Source organism: Xiphophorus hellerii, chromosome 6, assembly GCF_003331165.1.
Source record: "Xiphophorus hellerii strain 12219 chromosome 6, Xiphophorus_hellerii-4.1, whole genome shotgun sequence".
In the NCBI taxonomy this organism is placed as follows: Eukaryota; Metazoa; Chordata; class Actinopteri; order Cyprinodontiformes; family Poeciliidae; genus Xiphophorus; species Xiphophorus hellerii.
The window spans coordinates 30392448-30416346 of NC_045677.1; the positions used below are offsets into that span (position 1 = coordinate 30392448).

Genomic DNA, 23899 nt, shown 5'->3' on the forward strand with positions numbered 1-23899 from the left:
ATGAGACTCTTTGACTTTGACATGGAAAAGTCCAACAGAACCTTCTAGAACCTTCCTACACAGACATGAAAAACCTAGACTCTGGTTCCGGACTAGTTAACTGGACCTCAGGGTTCCTCCTGGTTCCGTATCAACGAAACAACCTGGTGGGAGATGAAGGAATGAAAACAGTGACATCACTGGGAGCCGGTCCGATTGGACCGTTTCAGACTCCATAGGAATTCTGGGATTCTCCAACCAGAACCTGTGCCATCAGACGGGTTCTGGTTCTGGTGTTGAAGCAGAAATCCATCCAGCTCGTTCTCTGTTTGGGATTTAAGGTGGACCGGTTCTTTTATTATGAATACAGGGAGTCAGCGGGTCAGAACCAGAACCTGCCGTCTGATTCTGACCAATCAAACCCGTTATTTGGGCCCCACAGGGGGCGCCGCGCCGCCAGCAGTTCAACTGTGAATCTTTATTGTCCAGTTCGGTGAAAACACAAACACATAGAAATCTGTTAGAAAACGCTGCAGAAACAAAATGGAGTCTCTACATCAGACAGGTGGCCACGCCCTCCCAGTGGCCACGCCCCCGGAAGAGGCAGGTCACATGACCAACAGTCTGGAGGCGGTGAGCGGCCCTACCGGCCCCGCCCGCCGGCCCTCGGCCCCCCTCTGGGTGGCGGCCCCCCCCTCCTCAGCACCGGCCCCCCTGGGCCCCAGCCGCCCCGCCCGCCCCGCCCCGGGGGGCCGTAGCCGCCGTCGTCCCTCTGAGGTCGTCCGCCTGCGGAGACACAGAGACAAGAAGAGAAAATCCTGAGATTCAGATCAAACCTGCAAAAATTCAGTAGAAATTAATGATGAAAAATTATGAAATTAATGCAATAAAAGAAACAGGGCCTCGTTATTAACAATCAGATTAAACGCCGTGAAACTTTTACAAATTCTATTTTTATTTTGCAAGAAAGTGCTGAATATAATGGTTTGACTATTTGTGAAATTTTTAAAAATACATAACTGCATTAGCATGTTTGGAAAAACATTTACCAAATCAGAGTGTTTCTAATTTAAGATCAGAGATTTTTAGTCAGAACTAAATTGAAACGGATCGACTGAAGAGCAACGTTTGGTTTCAGGCTGGACTTAAAGGAGCTCAGGGTTTCAGTTTTCTGTTTGCTCCAGATTTGTGGTGCATAGAAGCTGAATGCTGCTAATGTCTGGTTCTGGGTCCAGAACCAGAACCTGAGGATATGTGAACGCTTAGAGAGGCAGTTATCTCCCAGCTCATCTCCATGGTTACGGCTCAACGGCCATGAGGCAGAGCGGCTCCGATGAAATGTTTACTTTGCAAGAAAGATCCGAATCCAAGTCATGAAATGAGGCGATCAGACGTCACTCAGAGAAACGTTCACACCGACCGGCGGCCCCAACCCTAACCCTGACCCTGACCCCACCCTGACCCCACCCTGGTGACCATCAGGTCCTGGACTGTGTGCTGCTGGGCCAACATGCTGAATCAGACACATTTCTCACTATCTGGACGTTTATCTGGATTTATCAGAGTTGATTTTTGGCAGGAAAACTTTTCTACATTTTAGTAAATCCTGATGGATTGTAGCGACGCCTCCTGCTCTGTTTTGTTTCTGTCAGGGATTTCTGAATCTGCTCAGAGCCGGTCCTGGTCCCGGTCCCGGTCCCGGTGCTGATCTTATGCTCAGCAGAGCCACTTTCTGAGACTTTGTTTCAGTTTCTGAATTATCTGTTGCTTTACACCGGGATGAGTCAGAGGTCTGATTTTAGAAAACTGCATTTAGTTTTTGTCTTTTGTTCATTTTCTGCTAGTGACAGGTAAAGTCCTGTCACTAGCAGGACTTTACCTGCGGTAAAGAATGGTACCGCCCCCAGCGATACCACAGAATGGTACCGCTGGGGGCCAGACGCATCCAGGTGTGAAGCCAGAGTCTGGACCCACAGAGTGGACGATGCTCTGGGAGTCACAGCCCACAAGGTGGTTCTGGTGAAGTGGTTTCCTTTGTGGGCGTTGAGGAAAGCAGCTGGTTGTTCATTTATGCCTGAAACGCTTTTTGCCGTTCAGGAGAACTGCAGTGCGTTGGTCCGAGTTCCTGGTTCCTCCTGTTCTGAGGCAGACGGTCGTTTTGCTGCAGCCTTTTTGAATGTGAAGGAGACATTTCACGCAGCGCCACCTCCAGGTCGCACAGGCGACGGACAGCAGCGACGTGAGCACAGAAACTTTTTATTCCAAAAGTTATTAAAGATGTGAACCAGGGAAGACTCGACCATGTTGGACCCAGAGCAGGACCAGGAACCAGCAGAACCACGCAGTCACATGAACACATCACTGTGATGTCATTACTGGATTTACTCCCATCCATATAAACTACCTACACTCTGAAGTTTAGCGACAGTCCATGCATGTCAGATAACTACATTATATTAATGCTTCGTCCTGATGATGAGGCTTGTTCTGTCTGCACTCTTGTTGCAAATTTGATTTAAAAAAACAAAACAAAGCAAACCAACATCAAAACTAAAAGTGGAGTTGGAAGAGAATGGGACCTGAAAAGATTCAAGCGTTGGACAATCTTGATGACATTAAGAAATCCTTGGACTTCCTCTCTGAGGACGTGGCAGCAATGCGGCGCCATCAACACAACATCGTTGAGACTTTCTAATGAGGAAAAGGACAAACGGATCGCTGTGTTGCAGAACCGAGTGGCTGATTTGGAGCAATAAAACAGGATAAACGAAGTCATCATCACTGGACTGTTTGCCAGCGCGGTGGCTGCACCGGGTCCGGCCAGTGAACCATCAGCTGAAATGTTTGACTCCACGGAGAAACGGGCGGCTTCTTTCCTCTGGACCCCGGGGACAGAGGCGGACTGTGCCGCTTCCAAGAAAGAAAAAGATGATGAACTTGCCATCATCACGAGATTCACAAAGAGGAAACACAAGTTTGCTTTGCTAAAACAAGGAAGATGGCTGAAATGATGCGATGTCTTTATTAACGAGCACCTGACCAAGAACAACGCCGACATCACCAGAAAGACCCGGGTTCTGAGAAAGAGAAACGGATCCAGTCAGCATGGAGAAAGAAGTGAATGCGGCTCCGGAGGAGGCAGCGGTTCTGGAACCGGATGAAAACGACTGAATGACTGACGATCAGGAACCCAGGAGATCACATGACTCACAACCACCATGTCTCAATTAAACAAGACTTCATCAAATATGGATCCAACATCAACACCTCCATCTAATGTCGACTACCTGGAACTGAAAACATTTGACTACTGAATATAAAAGTCAAGACAAGGAAAAGGATTTGGATCCAGAAAATAACTTCTACAATATTAACTGCTCTTCTCATCAATACAACAGTTAAAGCAGACGATACATTTTCCATTATACATTTCAACAGCAGAAGCTCACATGCAATTTTAACCTCATCAAAGACTTTGATAACTATCTCTGAAACCTGGATTAATGCTGAGAAGGCAGCTGATTCTGAACTAGATGGTTCTGAATATTAATAGAGGGGCAGGCTGGTGGAGGAGCAGCTGCACATGTGGACAGAGTCTCAGATATAACATGCTTGAAAATGTGACTAAAGTGGTAAAGGATCATTTTGAGGGTATAACAGCTGAAATATATATGGAAAAAAAATTAAATATAATTGTTGGTTGAATATGTAGGGCTCCAGGTTCTAATATGGATCTATTTACACAACTACAACTGCAAAGGTCGATTTTATCTGGGGCTGAAACGATTCCTCGACTGATTCCAGTTCCTCGATTATTAAAATTCCTCCAGGAAAATTTACCTGCCTCAAAGCTTCGTTAATTTATGTTTTATTCTTTAGCGCATCGTGTTTCGGCCGGGACATTATTTGTGTTGCGCGGAGCTCTGACTTCCTCCTCTGACTTGTTGACCAAAGCTAAGTGTTAGCAGCATAACGTCCAGTTTTCAATATCGGCCTGGTTTAGTAGTTTAGGATTTTATTGATTGGTGATAACGTTTTCATTGTTTTCCAGGGACCAATAAGCAGCTTTTCTCCTCCAGGAGCTGCTGCCTGGTGGCGGTTCAGAGCTGCAGGTGAGTGGATAGATTGAACACGGCAGGCGGCTGAGCATTAGACATTAGATGATTAACGCAAGTGTAGCTTTACGGACGAACCAAAAAATACATTTCATATCATCCTGGTCGCCACTAACGGGTGGCGAAAGGCGTCATGGCGCCACGTAGCTGGTAAAAGGAGTCAAATCCCGTTGCTAACATGAACACAAAGCTATAAATGTCTGGGCAAGGTGAGAGTTCATCTATTAAACTGACTGGAGATGAATACAGAAACAATAAGCTGGAGTTTAGACATTTTTAATAATAGCCTGCTCACAAATAGCCGCCTGCCTCTTTATTATTACACTGAATATAATTTCAGATTCTTCTATAACGTTTCTTCAGGTTAACTCAGACAGTGAGCTGTTATTGTTACAGGTTAGTTTTCTGTAGTTTAGAAATATGAAAAACTGGGTTGATGTTGATATCTGACAGTGACTCTGCTGCTATGTTAGATTTACCAAATGTTTTATTTGATCTTTTTTTTATTCAATTACTTGATTAATCGTAAGACTAATCAATAGATTACTCGATTACTAAAATATTTGTTTACAACAGCCCTAATATAATCTATAACATTAACAACTTTAAAACTGATCTGTAAACGATCACAAATCAACTGAAGAGTTTATTAAAACAGTCTGAGCATTTTCCTCAAATTACAAGACCTGGCAGAATCACAGCCAACATTAATAGATAATATATTTACAACAATAAATGGATTATTAGTTAATGATATTAGTGATCATTTACCTGTTTTAACTGCCACATGACAGACAAGTTTAATCCAACTTCTAAAAAATTAAAGACTGAAGAATCTATTAAAACATTTAAAGAATTAAAACTGGAAGCATATGATTATTGTCTGAATATTTTTAAATCATATGAGAAAAATGGTCCCAACAGAAAGTTTATTCATAAAAATAAATATTCAGAAGCTCCATGGATCACAAAGGGACTAGAAAAAAACTATGCAGAGATTTCATAAAGCATAAATCAACGGAGGCTGAAAATACATACAAGAAATATAAGAATAAATTAACTGCTACTTTACGGAGAGCATAACAAGGTTATAAAAATGATAAATAAAATATTAAAGGTATCTGGAATATTTTAAACTGTCATTAGGAAAGTCTCCAGGTAGGCCTGTCTCGATAAATTAAAACTATCGATGTCATTTTAATTATCGGCTTTATCGCCTCTTCTGACCTTTTTCTCTTTCTGTTAATGACACTGAATGAAAAAGGCTCAACTCCGGTGCTCTCCACTGACCCCCCCTTCCTCATTTCCTTAGTGTAAAGCCCAGCCTGCACTATCTTATCCTGCATAATCTTAGAGCTGGCGGCCGATTGTCGGCCCATTTTCAAAACCTGACAGACCACACATTGGCCGACAGAAATCCTAGGTATAACGGTTCGATCGGGTTCGGTCCGGCCATGTGGTGTCCAACAATGGGCACAAAATAATGGCTACAAGTTCAGTGAACTAATTTTAAAACCAGGCATTAATCAATGCTTTACTACAATCTACCTGCAATGCATGTGGCTAGTGTCAGCGTAAAGTCCTGACTGAATGAAAATCATTATAACCTATTTACGTCACGTTAACGAAGAACAGCTGAAAAGTTACCGGGTTTATCAACTGCAGTAGCAATTTCGCTCCAACTTTTCCTCTTGTCATTTCTATATTCTTTGCATGTTGAATAAACATTAATGTTGTTTCCACATATCATCTCCGATGTCCGCTGGACTTCGGGTTGTGCCGTGTCAGCTGTTTGGGATTCCCCTCCGTAATTTCCACTCAGAAAGGCGGAGGGGAATCCGCGCTTTCTGATTGGCTGCCTGTCACTTTCAACAGGTAGCGTTAACTCTCCCAGTCGGGGAAAACCCCTGATTTAGATCGGAGCGGCAACAACGATCTACCGTAACACACCACACAATCTTAGAAAGACCAACGTTTTAAGATTGTTTTAAGGGGAAAAATAGGAGCAAAAAATCATGTAGTGTGAACTATTGCATCAGGTAGTCGATGTGCCCATTTTCTCTATTTAAATCTAATTATTACTGAAAGGCAATAATTAGACTGCAGACTTCATAATCTGCACTCTTTTGGTTGAATGCAGTATTTATTTCCACTTTGGTTTTATGTTGTTTAGGTTTTTTTCCAAGTACATTTTTTGTTAATGGAGACTGAGAATCCATTTTATTTTTGTTTTTGTTTATCAGTTCCAGTATTTAGTGTTCTATTGAAATTAAAGTGTATTTATCTCTGGCAGGAAATCGCCTGCATTATTACGTCATTTCCATTACATGAGTGTAAAAAGGTCTTCAAACAATATTATCGTTTATCGCAATAATTTTTGAGACAATTAATCGTTCAGCATAATTTGCTATTGTGACAGGCCTACCTCCAGGCACACCAGCTTTCCTCAACACTACAAATAATAAAAACCTTAATAACATAGAAGAGATGGTTCATAATTGTAATAAGTATTTTGTAAGTGTGGGGCCACAGCACATGAAACACTAAATGATACGTTAGTTAGTAGAAATCCAGATTCCATGTTTCTCACAGCAGTGGAAGGAAAAGAAATGATAGATATAGTAAATAATTGTAACAATAAAAGGTGGACTGACTGCGATGGTATTGACATGATAATAATAAAGAAGGTGATTGTAGAAATTATCCAGCCACTAACATATATCTGGAATCTGTCAATGCAAACTGGCATATTTACTGCAAAAGTCATCCCACTATGTAACTATGACATCATTTCACAAATTACAGGCCTGTTTTACTTCCACTGTCCTCCAACATTTAGGAAAAGCTATTTGTTTCCAGATTGGAAAGATTCATTAAACACCAACGAGACGCTGAGCGACGGTCTGGGTTCAGATCCACAACCTGCTTCTGTTTCCATCGACTTAAAATCTGCATTTCATCCAACTGATGATGAAATACTCATCAGGAAACTCCAGCGCTTTGGTCTAAGACAGGGGTCTCAAACTCCAGGCCTGGAGGGCCGCAGTCCTGCAGTTTTTAGATGTGCCACAGGAACAAAACACTGGAATGAAATGACTTAATGACCTCCTCCTGGTGTAGATCAGTTCTCCAGAGCCTTAATGACCTGATTATTTTTTTCAGCTGTGGTGCAGCAGAGGCTCATCTAAAAGTTGCAGGACTGCGGCCCTCCAGGACTGGAGTTTGAGACCCCTGGTCTAAGAGGAGGAGTTTTGCACTGGATGAAAAGTTATCTCAGCAACAGGCAACAATTTGTCCAAATGGTGATTTCCAGTCTGGCTGGACGCTGGCGGCGTTCCCCAGGGCTCCGGATCGGGACCACAGCTGATTATATGTAAGGTCTCCAAAATACTTCATTTTGTTTTATTTGCAGATGATGCAAACATTTTTTGTACAGGTGAAAATTTACAGCAGCTTCTGATAGAAATTAATTTAGAGTTATGTAAATTGAAAAAGTGGTTTGATATCAAATTATCACTAAACTTAGATAAAACTAAGTTTAGTTTATTTGGGAAATGTAAAGGACATAAGGATTTACAAATAATTCATCATGTGAATGTGGAGAGACTTACTGAAACCTCAGTATTAAAATCTAAAGTACTGCAGTTCTCTCTAATTCTAGAACATTTCTAAACTCCTTCTTGTTCTCCACTGTTCACTCATTTTGTCATGTCTAAGTTACTTTGTGGACATTTGGAATAATCCACAAGGCTGATTTCTACCGTCATACCAACAGTTCATTTAGAGACGCTTATTCTGAAACTCACTGATTTGGTGGAGTTTCAAACTGAACTTTATGTACAAAGCTAGAAACAAACTATTACCAGAAATATCCAGACATCGTTTACTGATAGAGTGAGGATCTGACTACAGAGAAACTTTAAACGTTCGAACCACCATGAAAACAACGAGCGTCTCGTCACTGAGGACAAAAACCTCCAAAAGGTTTTATGAGAAGCAACAGGGAGTTACAGCACAGAGTGTGTGTGAGTGTGTGTGTTATTTTCACCTGGTTCAGGGACTATTTAGATTTAAGGGATTCGGGAAATGGGAAGATTATTGATATTAAGAATTACTGAATGGAAAAAGGTTCTGATTATACAAGTCAAACTTCATCATCCTCCTTTTCAGACTCAGAGCAGGAGTTTGTATCTTTGGTAATAAGGTATTGTATTTAAATGTCTGAAATAAATTATCATCATCATCATCATCAATGCTTCCACAATATGAAGATTAAACTAAGCCTCGACACAATGAAGGCGTCGCCGAATGCATCTGGATCATTTTTGTTTCCCAAGACAAAAACAGCAAAAACCAATAATTATATCCAAAGCATGCAGAACAGTTGTATCCTCCAGGAAGCAGCTAGCAGACAGCGCTAGCAGCTAGCAGACAGCGCTAGCAGCTAGCAGACAGCGCTAGCAGGAGGCTCAATGCTGACCAATGGCCAGGACGTCATTCCAACACAGCATTCATGTCTAAAATTAGCTTTGCTGTGACTTTAGCGTTATTAGCAGCTTCGCGCTTCCACAGAGAGAAGGAATCGACCGTCGATCAGATGAAGTCTGTCAGAAAATTCCTCTCCGTTCTGCTGGAGCTCAAACAACAGATTTATTTCCCCTCTGATGTGGGAACATTTACAAGAAAACCAAAAGTAGCCAGATCCCTGGAAGAAGCGGAGTGGGGAACGGTTTGGGTTGAAACGCGCTACAACCCAAGACTTTGACTACACAATCACTGCGAGGGAACAAAATGGTGGCCTCACAAAACTGATGAGAAAAGGTTATGACCTTGTTTAGCATTTCACAGAGAACTGAGACATTTTTGCATTCTTAGACACTCAAAGTACAAAAATTATTATTGAAGGGCTACAAAAGTGGATTTTGTACGACATGGCCCTTTAACTGAAAGTCATGACTCACTGACCTCCTTCTGGAGCCTCGTGGTCCCCGGTCCCGGGGCCGTCCTGCCAGGGACGCTTCCGGGGCGGCAGGGACGCCATGTCCATCCCCTGCATGGACGAGGGACGCTCCCGCCCCCCCGGAGACGAACCGTCGTCCCGAAACCCGTCATGGCCTGAGGACAGGAGGAGACGAGAGTCAGCGTGACAGACGGCCGTCCCTTCAGACGTCACTGGCCCCGCCCCCCATCACTGGCACCGCCCTTCGACCCCTCACCTGCTCCTCGGGGGGGCCTCCCTCGGCCCCCGGACTCCCAGCCTCGGCCGACCTCCTCGCCGCCGTCAAAGCCCTCCTCCTGGCCGCCATAGTCCTCGCTGTAGCCCCGCCCCCCTCGGCCCGCCCCGCCCCCTCGGAACCTGCAACAGGAGCCAGAACGGGTCAGAACGGGTCAGAACCAGCCTCACCCACACAGACGAGGCTCGCCCACCTGTCGTCCCGCCGTCCTCTGAAGTCCCCCGCACCGAAGCGGTCGTCGGAGCCCCAGGCCCCGCCCCCCCGGTGCCCACCCCCTCGGTGGCCCCCCCCCTGGTACCCCGGCCTCCAGCTGTCCTCCCCCCGGCTGTGGAAGTCCTGTCCTCCATCCTGGGGGCCCCTCCGGCCCTGCTGGCCGTCTCCCCAGTAAGAGCCTTGGTCTGGGCCCCCCGGGCCTCCGGGCCCCTGCCGGTCTGTGGGACCCATGTGGTGGTTCGGGGGCGGCCCTCTATGGTCTCCTGGGAAAACAAGAGACGCCACCATGAGGAACACAAACATCTGGTAAAGACTCCTGAGGGACCCCACATCTACTGACCTTTGCTGTTGGGCCCCGGGGGCCCCATCCCATGCATCATGGGTCCCGAGTTCTGGCCCTGCAGATACAAAAGGCGTTAGTTTGCATGCAGACCTGCAGCCAGATGGGCCCCACCACAGCCCCCACTCACCTGGTGCTGCATGTACGGGGGCCCCTGCATGCCTCCTTGGGACCCCTGTATGTTGCCCATCCCATAGTTGTTAGGCATGTTGCCATGTGTCCTGGGTGGGGGCCCCATCATTCCACCCTGCATTTGGCCCTGGGGAACCATCATGTTCCCTTGGGGCGGGGGCCCCTGAGGGTCCCTTAAACCAATTCCTCGAGGAGGATGCCCCATCATCCCACCAGGGGGCCCCTGCATGCCTCTGGGCCCCATCCCATGAGGTCCTGGGGGGCCCATGTGTCTCGGCGGGCCAGGATGTCTCTGTGGTTCTTGCATGTCTGAGGGGCCCATCATGCCTTGAGGGGGACCCTGATGAGATGGGGGTCCAGAAGGAGGTCCCATCTGTCCAGGCTGCATAAAGGGCTGTTGCATCCCTGCGGGGCCCATTGGGGGCGCCATCTGCTGGTGAGGCATGTTTGGAGCGTAGCCCTGCTGACCAGGAGGGCCCGGCCCCCCGGGGCCCGGAAAGGGGGGCATGGAGCCCGGTCCCTGGGGGGGGCCCATGTTCCCATCCGAGTTCATCTGGCTCATCTTCATTTGCTGCAGACAAACAGAACCAAGTCAGAACTGCTGGATCCTAGAACCTTTGCTGGTTCTGAATCCGCCTGATTTACTCTGATAGCCTGAAGCTAGCCGCTAATGCTAGCTTAGCCTCTGTTAGCACTGCAGACTCACTCCGACCCGCTGAAGGTCGGCACCACGGCCTTCTAACGTAGATCTAGTTTCACTCTGGATCAAGATGGACGAATAAATTACGGATCTATAGATCTAATCTTCCATTCTGATCTAAAATCCTTCAGGAGAGGAACGGCCTGGACAGATTCGGAGCTGCTAATGCTAATGAGATTCTGTTGGCCTCTGATGGTGGACTGGTTCTGGTTCTGCTAAAGCCCAGAGCTGGTTCTGATCCGTTCTGGTAGACTTGGTGTTTACCTCCAGCAGGTGGGGGTTGGTGTACTGCAGCGCCGCCATCTCCTGCTCCAGCTCCGCCTGGGTCTTCTTCTTCCCCTCCACCTTCTGCTCCAGGTTCCGGTCCTTTGACAGATCTGCAGACGGGGGCATCATGGGAACTTTGTTCTCCGCCCAAGCCTGCAGGCAGACATCCGACAGTCGGTCACCACGGTTACATGACATCACCTCCTCCGGGTCAGGAGCGGCGCGTACCTGCTGGAACTGCGCCGGGATCGGTTTGGCGTACGGAACCTTCTTCTGAGGAACCTTCTTGGAGTCCCGGCCCATCACCTCGTCCATGCCCCAGTCCAGTCCAGGGATGGACATCTCCACCTCGGCAGCCGCCTCTTTACCTGCAGGTGGGGCAGCGCCAGAGGAACACCTGAGACCTCAGAGGAACACTGAGACTGTCACTCCGGTCTGGTCCACCAGAACTTACTGCTCTGCTCCTGCTCCATGGCCGCCTTCAGCTGCTCCGGGATGCCCATCCCAGGAATGGTGGCCAGGCTGTTGGGTTCCACATCATCTGGACACAAACAGAACTTTCTGTTGCAGATACTGAGACCCAGAGATTCTGGTTCTGCTTGGCCTCTGCAGCTTACCGTACTCCACGCCGTCCTCCGACATCCCGGGAAGCAGGTTCAGGTTGTACCGGTCTCTCATCTTGTCTCCGGGTCGGTTCCTGGTCCAGAACTTACTGTAGAACAGAACCAGATGAGCGTTAACCAGAAACAGCATGTGGAGTTCCTGCCTGGTTCTGTGCGGGTCATGTACCGGTACCAGTACGGATGTATACCTGGTGTGGTCGTTGGAACCAGAACACAGGATGTGACCCAGAGGGTGCCAGGCGAGACTCCAGATCATCCCTTCATGGGCCATCTCCATGCCGCCCACCTCCTTCTCCACCCTGCAGAGAGTCACAGTACCGGGTCACAGTACCAACACGGTACCGGGTCACCAGTTCACAGTACCAACATGGCCCATACCGACACTGTCTGGTTCTGATCAGCTTCTTACCCGGCATGCCAGAACAGCAGTGACCCGTCGGAGCCTCCGCTGGCGAACAAACCCTCATGGACCGGGTGCCAGGCGACCGCTGAGGACACAACAGTAGAGGTCAGAGGTCACGGTTGTAGACCAATCTGCAGGTCTGCTTCTTTGGTTGACCTGAATGACTCAGGCTCAGGGGAACCGGTCCTGGTACCAGTCCAGGTGCCTCCTCACCTGTGGCCTCCTTCTTGTGGCCCCGGAATACCTGCAGCTCCTCCTTCAGGTTCCGGATGTCGAAGAGTTTGCAGAGATGGTCGCGGGACGCCGTCAGCAGCCAGTTCCCGTTCAGGTTCCACTTCACCTCCATCACCGTGTTCTTATGGGCGTGGCTGGGGAGGGAGAGGTGTGGCGGTGAGGTTCTGCGGGCACCGCGGTTGGGTTCTGACGGGCGTGGTACTCACAGCGTGGCCAGGCTCTGACCCGTCTTGGGGTCCCAGAACTTGATGGGCTGCTGGCTGTCCTTGCTGCCAGACACCACCAGCCCCTTGGTGGGGTGCCAGTCCACGCACTTCACGTCGGCGCCGTGACCTGCACAACCACAGCACACCGTCAGAGGTTCTGCTGCGGTCCGGAACAGTTCTGACGGATCCGGAACCGGTACCTCGAAGGATCCGCTCCTCGTGGCAGCGCAGGAAGTCCCAGATCCGGACGGTGCCGTCATCGGAGCAGGTGGCGAACTTGTTGTCGGTGGGAGAGAAGCTGAGGACGAAGAGGAGGAAGAGGAGTCACACAGCTGGACCGGTTCTGGTGGACCTTAAAGCCGGTCCAGAGCCGGTTCTGGACCAGCTTTACATCCGTCACAACCAGTCTTCCAATCAGAACCTGTGGTTCTGGTCCAGTTGTGTAGATGAACCTCTGCAGAGATCTGGATCCTTTTCAGTCAGTAGAACCGAACCCTGCAGTTCTGGATGTGCTGAAGGTTCTGACCCAGTTGGATCATCACGACCTCTGAAGGAAACCATCGGAACTGACCCGGCCCAGTTGGTTAACAGAACATCTGACTGGTTCTGGGTCCTGCATGACAAACCACCGGGTCACATCCTGGTTCCAGAACCGACCCGACTTCCTGTTTTTCTCGGTTCCTGAAGCAGCTCAGGGACAACTGCAGGTCTGGTTCTGTTCAACCGGGTATCGTCTGCGACCCGGTTCAGAGCTGGGTCCTTCATCTGAAGCCATTTCCATGGCGATTAACCAACGGGCCCGTTAGAGCCGGCTGTCGTTAACTGGACCGGTTCTGGGTTTGAAAATGGCAGGTTCTGACCTGGAGCGGGTTCTACTGCTACCAAGCCGAGAAGAGTCCAACAGAACCAGCAGACAGATCCGGCTGGTGGTTCTGGAGAACCTGGACTAAAACATGTGAAACTGTAACCAGAACCGGTCCAATGGGTTCAGAAGGTCTGGATTTCAGAACCGACCTGGGTCAGGGATTCAGAACCAGCAGAAACCTTCAGATGTCTTTCTGCTCAACATGTAGGTTTCATCAGCCTGGTTCTGATCAGTCAGAACCGTTTGGACCCATTAGAACCTGGTTAAAAGTTTGTGATGGCACCTAGGGGGCGGAGCTTCTGTCCAGCTGCATCATGGGAGACGTAGTTCCACTGTTAAGGAAGGGAGCGCTTCACTTGGATTCAAGCAGCTGCTGCTGGGTCACGGACCAGAACTTTATCGATCAACGGGCCGGCCCAACGTAGAAACAGGATGATTTTATTCAGAACACACACGGCTCATGATGCACAGATCCAACAGCAGATCGCTGCAGCGTCAGAACCGAACCAGAACATGGGGGTGGCAGAGAGACTGGGAGCAAACCTGGCTTCTCTAATGGCCTCCTTGTGAGCCTGGAACATCTTGACGTTGTTCATGTTGGACTGCCAGTACTTGACGTAGCCGCTGTGGTCCGCCGTCAGCATCCACATGTCGTTGTGGGACCAGGTCATGGCCCGCACCGGGCTGTCATGGGCCTGCACACACAAGAGGGGTCAGGAGGTCAGAGGTCAGCTGCTACCTTCCACACAGTGGTGAGAACTGAGATGGATAGAGAGCAGAGCTCATTTTCAGCTTAGCAGTTTAGCTAACTTTGAAAACGTTTAGCATATTTAGATTCCCCTAAATTAATTTTTGTTTAAATTACATCAGTACACACTAAATTACTTGGCTGTTTTATAAACTATCAGTTAGAAAATCTGTGTTGAAGTTTTGCTTTAGAATTCTTCAAGTTGTTACATTTACATTCGTGCTCTTATTTTGAAGTTTGCTCCACTTCCTCTGTTCACTTATTGAAGAAATATGAAATACACAGGATGACAACAAAACACAGAAGAGAACAAGATACACACAAATACAATATCTAAGGGTGTTATAGAATAATTATAATAGCAAAATTAAATTGGAGGGTTATAATATAGAGAGAGACAGACAGACAGAAAGATAGCTAGATAAATAACAGGTCAATAAAAAGTTTAAATTAAAAAATGTATTGCGAAAGTGTGAGGTATGCTAGCTGCTGCGGTTTGACACTAACGACAGATCATCAGATGTTTCCATTAAGTTAATCTACCGCCGCCGTGTTCAGATGATCACTTCTTAATAAACATCAAGCCTGAAGACATGAAACCGCAACAGTCTGGATGTTGTTTGTGGGAAATGTTTGTTTTTTGGTGTTGAATCCCGATAGTCTATTATAACTGTTGTGACAGATTCCTGCTCATGCTGCATCAGAGCAATCTGGTTGTGTTGACATGACTCATTAGCTATAGCGGCTAACAATCAATCAAATGGCACATTTCAGCACCAAGGCAGTTCAAAGCTCGTTCCATCATGAAAACATAAAATCATCATCATATAGTCAACAGTTGTGAAAACCAATAAGACGTCACATCTGGTCATCGTTAAAATAATCCAGACGCATCAAATCTGTTGGTCAATGTTTCATTAATTATTAATCAACTCAACCAGCTGGGTTTAGCCTCGATTTAAAGGAGCTCAGGGTTTCGGTTGTTTTCAGTTTTCTGGACGTTTGTTCCAGATTTGTGGTGCATAGAAGCTGAATGCTGCTTCTCCATGTCTGGTTCTGGAACCAGAAGGTTGATCCAGCAGCAGCAGATCTTTAGTCTATTCAGAGATTTACAATCTAGCAGTAACAGGCGCTGTGCTGGCAGCCCAAAGCTGGGAACGGTTTACTCTCTACGGGCCACAGGGGCCAACCTTTTTCGGCCTGGCCTAACCAAAGGTTCTGGAGGAGGTTTGGATCAACAAAAGCCAAGTCCAGTCCGGTTCCGTCGGAGCGACCAGAACCTGGGTCCGTGGAGCTTTACCTGTAGGATGGTCTCAAAGTTGAAGGTGAGTCCGTTCCACAGGGTGAACTCTCCACTGGAGGCCCCGGTCACCAGCCGGCGGCCCTCAGGGGTCCACTGCAGACAGAACCAGGACAACCCGTTAGACTCAAACGCAGACAGGAAGTGATGCGGCAGAACGGCGGCCTCTCACCCTGATGACGAAGACGGGACACTTGACTTTGTTGGTAGAGGTCCGGACAAACTTGGTGGTGACAGCATTCATCGGGTTGTTGAGCATTCCCAGAGGAGGAACCAGCTGCAGAACACACAGTGCGGTTAGGGCCCGGTTCTGGTCAGTTGTGGTCAGGTTGCAGTCGGATTCTGGTCAAGTTTCGGTCGGGTTCTGGTCGGGTTGAGGCAAGGCCCGGGGCCAGTTATGGTCTAGTTCAGGCCAGGTTCCAGTCAATAATGGTCAGGTTCCGGTCGGTTTGCTGTCAGGTCTTGGTCCGGTTCCGACCCGGTGCGGTGTGACTCACGTCGTTGTAGCAGCCGGCGTCGGGTTGGATGGCCCTGAAGTCCCGGTGGTCGCGCTGCCACAGGCGGTTCTGAAAGGAGACGGACACAGCCGGGTTAACGGGCAACGTGGCGGGCCGGAGGCGGTTCTGAGGTCAGGTACCTCCAGGTATCTGATGACGGACGGGTTGTAGTCGATGGTCTTGCGGTTGACGGCCTTCCTCATGCGCTTCCCGTCGAAGGTGAGCTGCTGCATGGCCTGCTGCTGCGCGAAGTCGGGCCGCTTGTAGAACACCTGTCGCGGCGCCTGGTGCTGGAAACGCGGCATGTGGAAGAACCGCTGCGGCGAGCCCACGTCTGTCGCCATGGTGACCAGCTTAACCTGCAGCACAGACGGGACCACAGCAGGCAGATTATAATAATAATATTCCACTTTATTTATAAAACCATTTAAATCTCCAATTGAAACCTCAAAGGCCTCATTCACATGCTGATGATGGATGATAGCTACTGGATTGTAGCTGCAGCTGCCCCAACAGGCTCACAGAAAACAGGCTGCACATTTTTGCACCATCAGCCCCTCTGACCCCAACACCAGCAGGCAAGGTGGATGAATTTTTTGTTCAGGGACGCAAACAAACAACGGACAGGAAATCGAACCACCAATAGCAACTCCACCGTGAGCTGGGCGGAGCCTCTCGGCCTCTTCTGAAAGTTGACTTTTAGCTCCGCCCACCAGGTCATGTTGCACATTTTCAATTATCAATAGTCAACAGCTGTTGCCAACTCACCAACGTTCTTGCTATATTTAGCAGCCGATGCTGGGAACGCAGAGAACCCATTTATAATGTGGATTTATTGATATTAATTTTTATTCTGGTAATTATGTGCAACCTTTATGTTGTCGCCTGAGATGCGCCCGTTTGCTGACCTGCTCCTGTCCTTTTACCTTTCAGTGATTCATTTTCCTGCCGGAGTTTATTTACCCAAAACTTTGTTTTTAGGGAAAGTACCTGTGAAAGTAAGTCCGGCTGTGTAATCTAACTGAACTATATTACGCCTGAATTCACCCACTCACTGTGGAAATGCCGAGTGCTTGAACGGGAGGGGGGCAGAGGTCAATCCACTAGTGCTTCCGGGTGAACCCTGTTACTAATGACCCCACAGCTTCTCTCCTCCAGCCTCTGCTGTTTAAACGTATTGCTGTTTGATTTTACGTGGATTCATGTTTTTATTGTAATTCGGTAGCACGTTGAGCTTTACATGTAAAGAGAATTATAAATATAATTTTATTATTATTTTAAACTTCCCTGCTTTGGGCTCATTTGGTGTTAACCAGCAGCGGCCGTTAGCAGCAGCTAGCAGCTTCAACCCCAGTATTAGCTTTTCTGCTCCAGGGTTTAAGCGTTTAGAGGTAAAACTGTGCTGAGGTGAAGCTTAATGCCTGGTTCTGCTTCTCTGTGTCTGATATTTAATGCCTGGGTCCCGGTTCTGGAGCCCCGATCTTTAACCGAACCTAGCAGCGCTGATGCCAAGAGGGTTAGCCGCAGCAGCTAACAGCCTAACCGGGCGCAGGGACTGCAGGAATCCGCGGATGTTCCCCTAGTAGATCCCTCCAGATGAAGCCACAACAAACCACTGGGTCCCTGTAGGTTCCGAGGTTTTAAATACCGCTTCTCGGTTCAGTACTGACCCGTTTCAGCCATATGAGCATCTTTAATGGCGACGGCGGTTCCGGCAGAAACTCACCAACAATCAGCTAGCTGGCTGTCATCAACAGACTGGGTTCTCCTGGAGGCCGGTTCTGGAGAACCATGAGGAGCTCAGCCTTCACCGGCAGATGGTGCACAGAATCCTTCCCCAAAACCAGCAGATTGATCACCTAATATGAACAGATTTATCACGTTAACCGCCAGCGGACTGCATCATGACGCCTCTTCTTCTCGGCCCGATGAAAGGCATGCTGGGAAACCTGCGCAACGGGCGGGATTTTGCTTCTGCATCATCCAGCAAAGGATAAAGGGAAACTGAGTTTTGTGTGGCTCAGCCATTTTAACCAATTATATATACATAAAATCAGGTTTTGACTCTGATGTAACCCTGGAATGTTTTATATAAATTGGTTAAGAAATGTTTTGTTTAAAATTGTATATTTATATTTTCTTTTGATGAAATATAATCCAGATTATTTTAACATCACTTTTAGATGTTTGTATATTTTTGTGATGAATTATTTGTTTAGATATTGTCTCATCAATGTACCTTTTATTGCAGAAATTCCGCCATTTTATTTCTGGTCCTTGTTGGTTGTGATGTTTGTGATCTTCCAACATGGTCTCTGTTAACGTAGCTCAGATTAATTATTCAAAATAAATCAGTTTTTGTCTAGTTTATTTCAACAACTAGAACTAAAATCTCATCCTGAGCATAAAGTTTCAGGAAGATGTCAGAAATGTCCAGATTTTCGGTTTAAACTTCTCCTAAAATGTCAGCTGTAGTAGGAGTAGCTTGTGACGTCATGGCTCGGTCCTGTCCAATCAGAACGCAGATTTAGTTCGTTCAGCGCCGAACTCAAACCGTTGAAGCCCTGTGCCGCTTCGCTCCGACCGTTGGTTCTGCCGGTAAGTTCTCTGCAACAGGACGGTACCAGTTGCTCGATCATTCCAGGCTCGGACCATGGGAGAGGTTCGGATCCGTTAAAGATTTCGGTAGCGGTCTGATCGGTGTCTGCGGGACTGTAACGGCCCAGTTTAACGGCTAACTTCGAGCTAACCGGTCGGGCTAACTTGCGCTGTTTCAACCACTTCCATCCGAATTTCTGGACCAATTTCACAAATCCGTCACTGCCCATGAAATATTAGCTAAATTTAACCCGGATCCGAACAGAGATTCTGTGAAATGTGAGCCAGAACACCCGGATCAGTTATCGGTTCCACTATGGTCCATGAATCCGTTCTGCTCATGAGGAGCCGAAAGTTATCTAAAATAACCAGAGAACCGAATCAGTTCAGGAATCATTCTTTTCAACATCCGGGTTAACTGACTTAGTCAATCTGAACTGATTCGGTTCATCAGAACGTTTTTAATCAGGATATCTGAACCGGTTCTGGGTTCTGCAGGTTCAGCAGATGATCAGGCCAGCTTGTTTGGCTGAACCTGATCTGAGAGGCAGAGATGAGCAGCTGGAGCCACAGAACCAGGTGAGAAATACTCCCGCACCTGTCCCCCTTTTGCTCTCCATCTTTTCTCCATGTGCACTGCATCTCCATCTGATGATGATGATGATGATGCTGTTCACTCCGTTCTTCTGTTCCAGTTCCAAGAGTCGGTCCAGACGGGTCAAAAGGTTCTCCAAAGTGTCTCTCCAGAAGCCTGGATGGACCAAAGAGGAGGCAAGGATGATGATGATGATGATGGTGGTCATGTGATGATGATGATGATGATGGTAGTGATGCTCTTCCTCAGGATGAGCTCCTGCGGCGCCTGGTGAAGGAGCGTGGAGCCAGCAGCTGGTCCTCGGTGGCGCTGTCCTTCAGGGTGAGCGTCTCAGTCAGACATCTGGTGTCGACTTCTGTGGTGGTGACCAGTGGGGGGCGCTCTCACTTTCCTTCTTTCAGGGTCATAGGTCAGAGGTGCAGTGTCAGAGACGCTGGCAGCAGATCAAGAACCCAGAGCTGGTCAAAGGCCCATGGACCCAGGAGGAGGACCGGCGGGTGAGGACCGTTCACCCCTGGCGCTCGGTGCCCCCCCCCATCTGGATCTGATGTCACTTCATGTTTAGGTCATGGAGCTGGTCCAGAAGTACGGCGTGAAGCGCTGGTCGCTCATCGCCAAACATCTGCACACTCGCAACGGGAAGCAGTGTCGAGAGCGCTGGCACAACCACCTGAACCCGGCGGTGAAGAAGAGCAGCTGGACGGCCGAGGAGGACCGGGTGGTGTGCCAGGCCCACAGGTTGCTAGGCAACCGCTGGGCTGACATCTCCAAGCTGCTACCTGGCAGGTACCTGACCTGCTGAAAGTACAGATGTAGAGCTGCTACTTCCTCTGGAAGGTCGTCCAGGACCTGTCTGAGTCGGGTTGGAAAACGTTTTACCTTTTTAACACTGCAAACAGGTGCGTTGACCTGTCTGCAGGTGCGTTGATCTGTCTGCAGGTGCGTTGATCTGTGTCAGGTGCATTGACCTGTCTACAGGTGCATTGACCTGTCTACAGGTGCATTGACCTGTCTACAGGTGCATTGACCTGTCTGCAGGTGCATTGACCTGTCTACAGGTGCGTTGAAATGTCTGCAGGTGCGTTGACCTGTCTACAGGTGCGTTGACCTGTCTACAGGTGCATTGACCTGTCTACAGGTGCATTGACCTGTCTACAGGTGCATTGACCTGTCTGCAGGTGCATTGACCTGTCTGCAGGTGCGTTGATCTGTGTCAGGTGCATTGACCTGTCTACAGGTGCATTGACCTGTCTACAGGTGCATTGACCTGTCTACAGGTGCATTGACCTGTCTGCAGGTGCATTGACCTGTCTACAGGTGCGTTGAAATGTCTGCAGGTGCGTTGACCTGTGTCAGGTGCGTAGACCTGTCTGCAGCCTCTGGTGTGTCTCCTCTGCCGTGTCTTCCAGAACAGACAACTCCATAAAGAATCACTGGAACTCCACCTTGAAGCGGAAGGTGGAGAAGGAAGGTTACCTGCACTTCCTGCAGCTGCACGGCTCAAGCTCCGCCCCCAGACCTGGGACTAGGAACCACACGTCCCGCAGAGCCCAGACGAAGGTCCGTCCCCAGTCAGCAGGATGCCTCTAGTTGGTCGGGATGCTGACGCTAATCTGTGTCCTTGCAGGCCGACAGTCTGTCCACCATCAAAGACGAGTCCAGCTTCTCCTCCAATCAGAGCAGCTGCAGACCTCATGGAAGCTCCGCCCACCTGTGTTCCACCTGGGCTCCCGCTTCCTGCTCAGGCTGCAAGCAGGGCGCGTCCACCGAGCTGATGGAGATGGTAAAGCTGTCCACTGGACTTTGCCCATGTCTGTCCTCTGGGACCTTGCCCATGTCTGTCTCTGTCTCCAGCAGAAGTCCTGCTCGTCCCAGAACCTGGAGGCTTGGAGCTACCAGGAAATGACATCACACCCGTCTCCAGAGGCGGCGCTGCTCAGAGAGGACTCGCCGTCCGTCATCGACCTGAGCAGGAGCTACGTAAGGCGACGTGGCGAGGCCGGTCCCGGCTTTCTGAGGACAGGTGAGACAGCTGCTGTCTTGTGCAGGTTCCAGGTGTTAAGGAGCAGCTGATGAAGACGGATGAAGGAGCGTCCTTCATGGACTCATCCTCGTCCTGGGAGAGGAGCAGCATGATGGAGGCGGCAGTCTTCTCCCCAGCTGAGGTAGAACCACAGAGAGACAGACAGAGACATGTCCAGGTGTCCCTCAGGCCGGCCGTCTCAGTCTCTACCTGTCCCAGGTCTTCAGCCTGAGTGCTGCAGAGGAGCTGAGCTTCCAGCGCCCGCCGCTCACCTCCACGCCGCTCTGCTCCCTCAAACACCAGAACGTCTGCTGCGTCCACTGCAGCCTCGGCTCCAGGTCCGCTCCGGCCTTTCTCACTTTGACCCCTGGTGACCCCTGACCCTAACTCCTCATTGGTCCGTTCAGGACGGAGCAGATCAGAGCGCTGTTCCCCTCGGCTCCGGAGACGCCCACGCCGCTCAAGGTGCCCGACTGCCAGGACGAGGTGAGTCCAGCCGGCAACCAGCCGCCGGCAGAACCTCAGGCTGAGCCCTGCGTGTGTGTGTGTGTGTGTGTGTGTGTGTGTGTGTGTGTGTGTGTGTGCTCCAGGTGGCAGCCTGCTCCAGGCTGATGATGAACCTGACAGGAGGAGAGAGGAGCAGTGACCCTGACAGCCAGCAGTCCAGCTGCAGCTCTGAGGTCAGCCTGACACAGAACACTCTGAATGGAACAAAGTGGGTTCTGTCGGGTCCAAAGTGGGTTCTGTCGGGTCCAAAGTGGGTTCTGTTGGGTCCGATGTCACAGTGTCTGTCTTAGTCGTGGGGTTTAGGTTTCCTCCCTGATCCTCTTCCTGCTGCCGGTACCGACCCGGTCCAGACCTCCTTATTAATGTCCCTCTCATGACCTTCACAACCAGGTTCTCCTTATCGGAGCCTCACCTTCCTGACCTTTGACCTGCAGGTGCACGGGGAGAGCCTACTGAGCTCCATCCTACAGAGTCCGAACGGGACCGGCTCGGCCTCACAGGTCCAAGTCGGTTCCGGTTCGGGCCAGCAGAAGGTCCAGGGCCCGTCCGGTTCGGCGGTTCCGTCTCAGGCCCGCTTCGTCCCGACCTGCGACGAGTTCGAATGCTTCCCGCTGGACGAGCAGCTGGAGGTGTGGTGGGCCCAGCAGCACGCTCCCAACCAGGGCTCGCCCGAGTGTCCGGCCAACAGAACCAACCCGTTCGAGGTAACGCCCGGGCCCGGCTCAGAACCAGAACCGAGTTCTGCTCTGCCTCTCAGGCTCACCTGTGTGTGTGCAGGTGAGCGGCGAACTGCAGGTGGTGATGTTCGGGAGAACCGAGGACCAGGCCAGTCTGACCCAACAGGCCCGCCACTATGTGGCGCCGTGACCAGAACCAGGTCCAGACCCGGTCGCACCACGCGGTGAGCCGGACCAGCAGACAGACCTCCATCCAAACGCTGTGATGTCATGACTGGTTACATGTGATTGGTCAAAACGCTGTGATGTCATCCTTCCATGTCTTTGTGGTTTCAGGTGAGCATCCATGTGGGAACCAACCAGAACCTTCAGAGTTCTGGACGCTTCACCTCTGGCAGGTAAGTTAACACACACAGAACCAGAACTGTCTGCCACCACTGACTGCTCCTCTGGTTCTCAGAGACCGGACCAGAACCAGAACCAGAACCGAGATTTGATAACACTCAGACTCAGTCGTATTGGTTGACCTGTGGAAACAGGCGGTGCAGATGACCTTATGACCCCTGACCTTCAACAGTTATTGATGTTCCACTTGACCTGGTAACTCGGTTTGGTTCTCAACATGTGAAACACTTTGGACCAAAACGCCGATCCGGAGGGCGGATCCCCACGGTACCGGTGCTGGACGGGTTCCTGGTCGGACCGATCCAAACAGCTTCCAGCGCCGCGCCGTTCACTGACGACCCGGAATTCACAACTCAACACCGATTTGTTTTATTTCTGATGGAATCAGTTTGAATGAAGAAGAACCGATGGATCAGCAGAACCAGAACTAGAACCGTCGTTTCTGGACGGGAAGAAACAGTGAAAGGAGCTGGAACCATTAAACACTAATAAACTGTGAAAATCATAGAACCGGGTGGAACCGGGTGGAACCAGGAACAGTTTCAGAATAAGAGCGTACTGATCCGATGTTCTTGTGTTCCAGAACGGAGAAGAACCGCAGGTGACCTTCGCCTCGAGGGATGAAGATGACTCCTCCTCCTCCTCACCTCGTGGTCCAGGCAGCCAATCAGAAGAGAGGATTTCTTGTCGTTTCCTGCTACCTCATCAGTTCTCTCTGATGTTTTATTTCTTTGTTTGGGGATTTTTTTTTCTTTTCTTGTGTTACCCGACCAGGAGACGAGTTCCTGGTCGGTTCTGATCGTCGGACCGGGTCACCGCCTGGCCTTTAGATCCGTTTTTTATCTCTGGACGTTTATTCAGTTTCTTTCTTTCTTGGAACGTCGCTGTGATCCCGGGGGAAGTGCTGCTCATGGACCGGATCGGAACCGACCCACTTCAGGGACTTTTCTTTATTTCTGACGGCACTTTATCTTTAAGCTTTGCACTTTGGATCGGAACCGATCGAAGCAGAATCTTGAATCAGACAAGATTATTCACAATTTGATGATTTACATGATTAAATCTTTATTTGTATGTTTAGAACACATGGAGAACTTTGTTTAGGACAAAACCAGTACAGATGAAGTTCTGTGTGAAAGTCCAGTTTCTATCGGACCCGACCGGACCTGGGTCTGGCTGTGACTCTGATGATTTCTTGTGAGAATAAAGGACCAGATGGAAACACTCGGACTGTTCTC

The 23899-nt window shown here is 49.3% G+C and overlaps 2 protein-coding genes and 1 long non-coding RNA gene across 4 annotated transcripts; 2 read left to right on the forward strand and 1 right to left on the reverse strand.

Moving 5' to 3' along the window:
- Positions 1-437: 437 nt before the first annotated feature.
- wdr33 (WD repeat domain 33) lies at positions 438-17811 on the reverse strand. 2 transcript variants are annotated; one of them, XM_032565199.1, is made up of 22 exons: positions 17583-17811; positions 15997-16215; positions 15857-15925; positions 15532-15636; positions 15360-15455; positions 13855-14006; positions 12647-12744; positions 12447-12573; positions 12220-12374; positions 12013-12091; positions 11792-11902; positions 11598-11692; positions 11435-11521; positions 11209-11348; positions 10978-11133; positions 10223-10584; positions 10012-10063; positions 9882-9939; positions 9522-9804; positions 9311-9450; positions 9060-9209; positions 438-765 (listed from the first exon to the last, which is right to left on the reverse strand). In XM_032565199.1, the coding sequence occupies exons 2-22, from the start codon at positions 16198-16200 to the stop codon at positions 623-625; spliced, it is 2862 nt and encodes a 953-aa protein (XP_032421090.1). In that variant the 5' UTR covers positions 16201-16215; positions 17583-17811; the 3' UTR covers positions 438-622. The 2 variants fall into 2 exon arrangements, with proteins under 2 accessions (XP_032421090.1, XP_032421089.1); XM_032565198.1 differs by having other exon boundaries at positions 10012-10584.
- Positions 1902-3818, forward strand: LOC116721462 (uncharacterized). The gene is made up of 2 exons (XR_004339606.1): positions 1902-1989; positions 2077-3818. It is a non-coding gene; the product is annotated as an uncharacterized LOC116721462 (long non-coding RNA).
- A 698-nt stretch (positions 17812-18509) lies between the features above and the next one.
- Positions 18510-23888, forward strand: LOC116721943 (transcriptional activator Myb-like). The gene is made up of 16 exons (XM_032565974.1): positions 18510-18518; positions 18953-19033; positions 19248-19370; positions 19451-19546; positions 19615-19835; positions 20459-20609; positions 20677-20832; positions 20907-21029; positions 21098-21214; positions 21292-21410; positions 21480-21558; positions 21663-21752; positions 22014-22283; positions 22357-22480; positions 22593-22654; positions 23245-23888. The coding sequence occupies exons 1-14, from the start codon at positions 18510-18512 to the stop codon at positions 22444-22446; spliced, it is 1725 nt and encodes a 574-aa protein (XP_032421865.1). The 3' UTR covers positions 22447-22480; positions 22593-22654; positions 23245-23888.
- Positions 23889-23899: the final 11 nt, after the last annotated feature.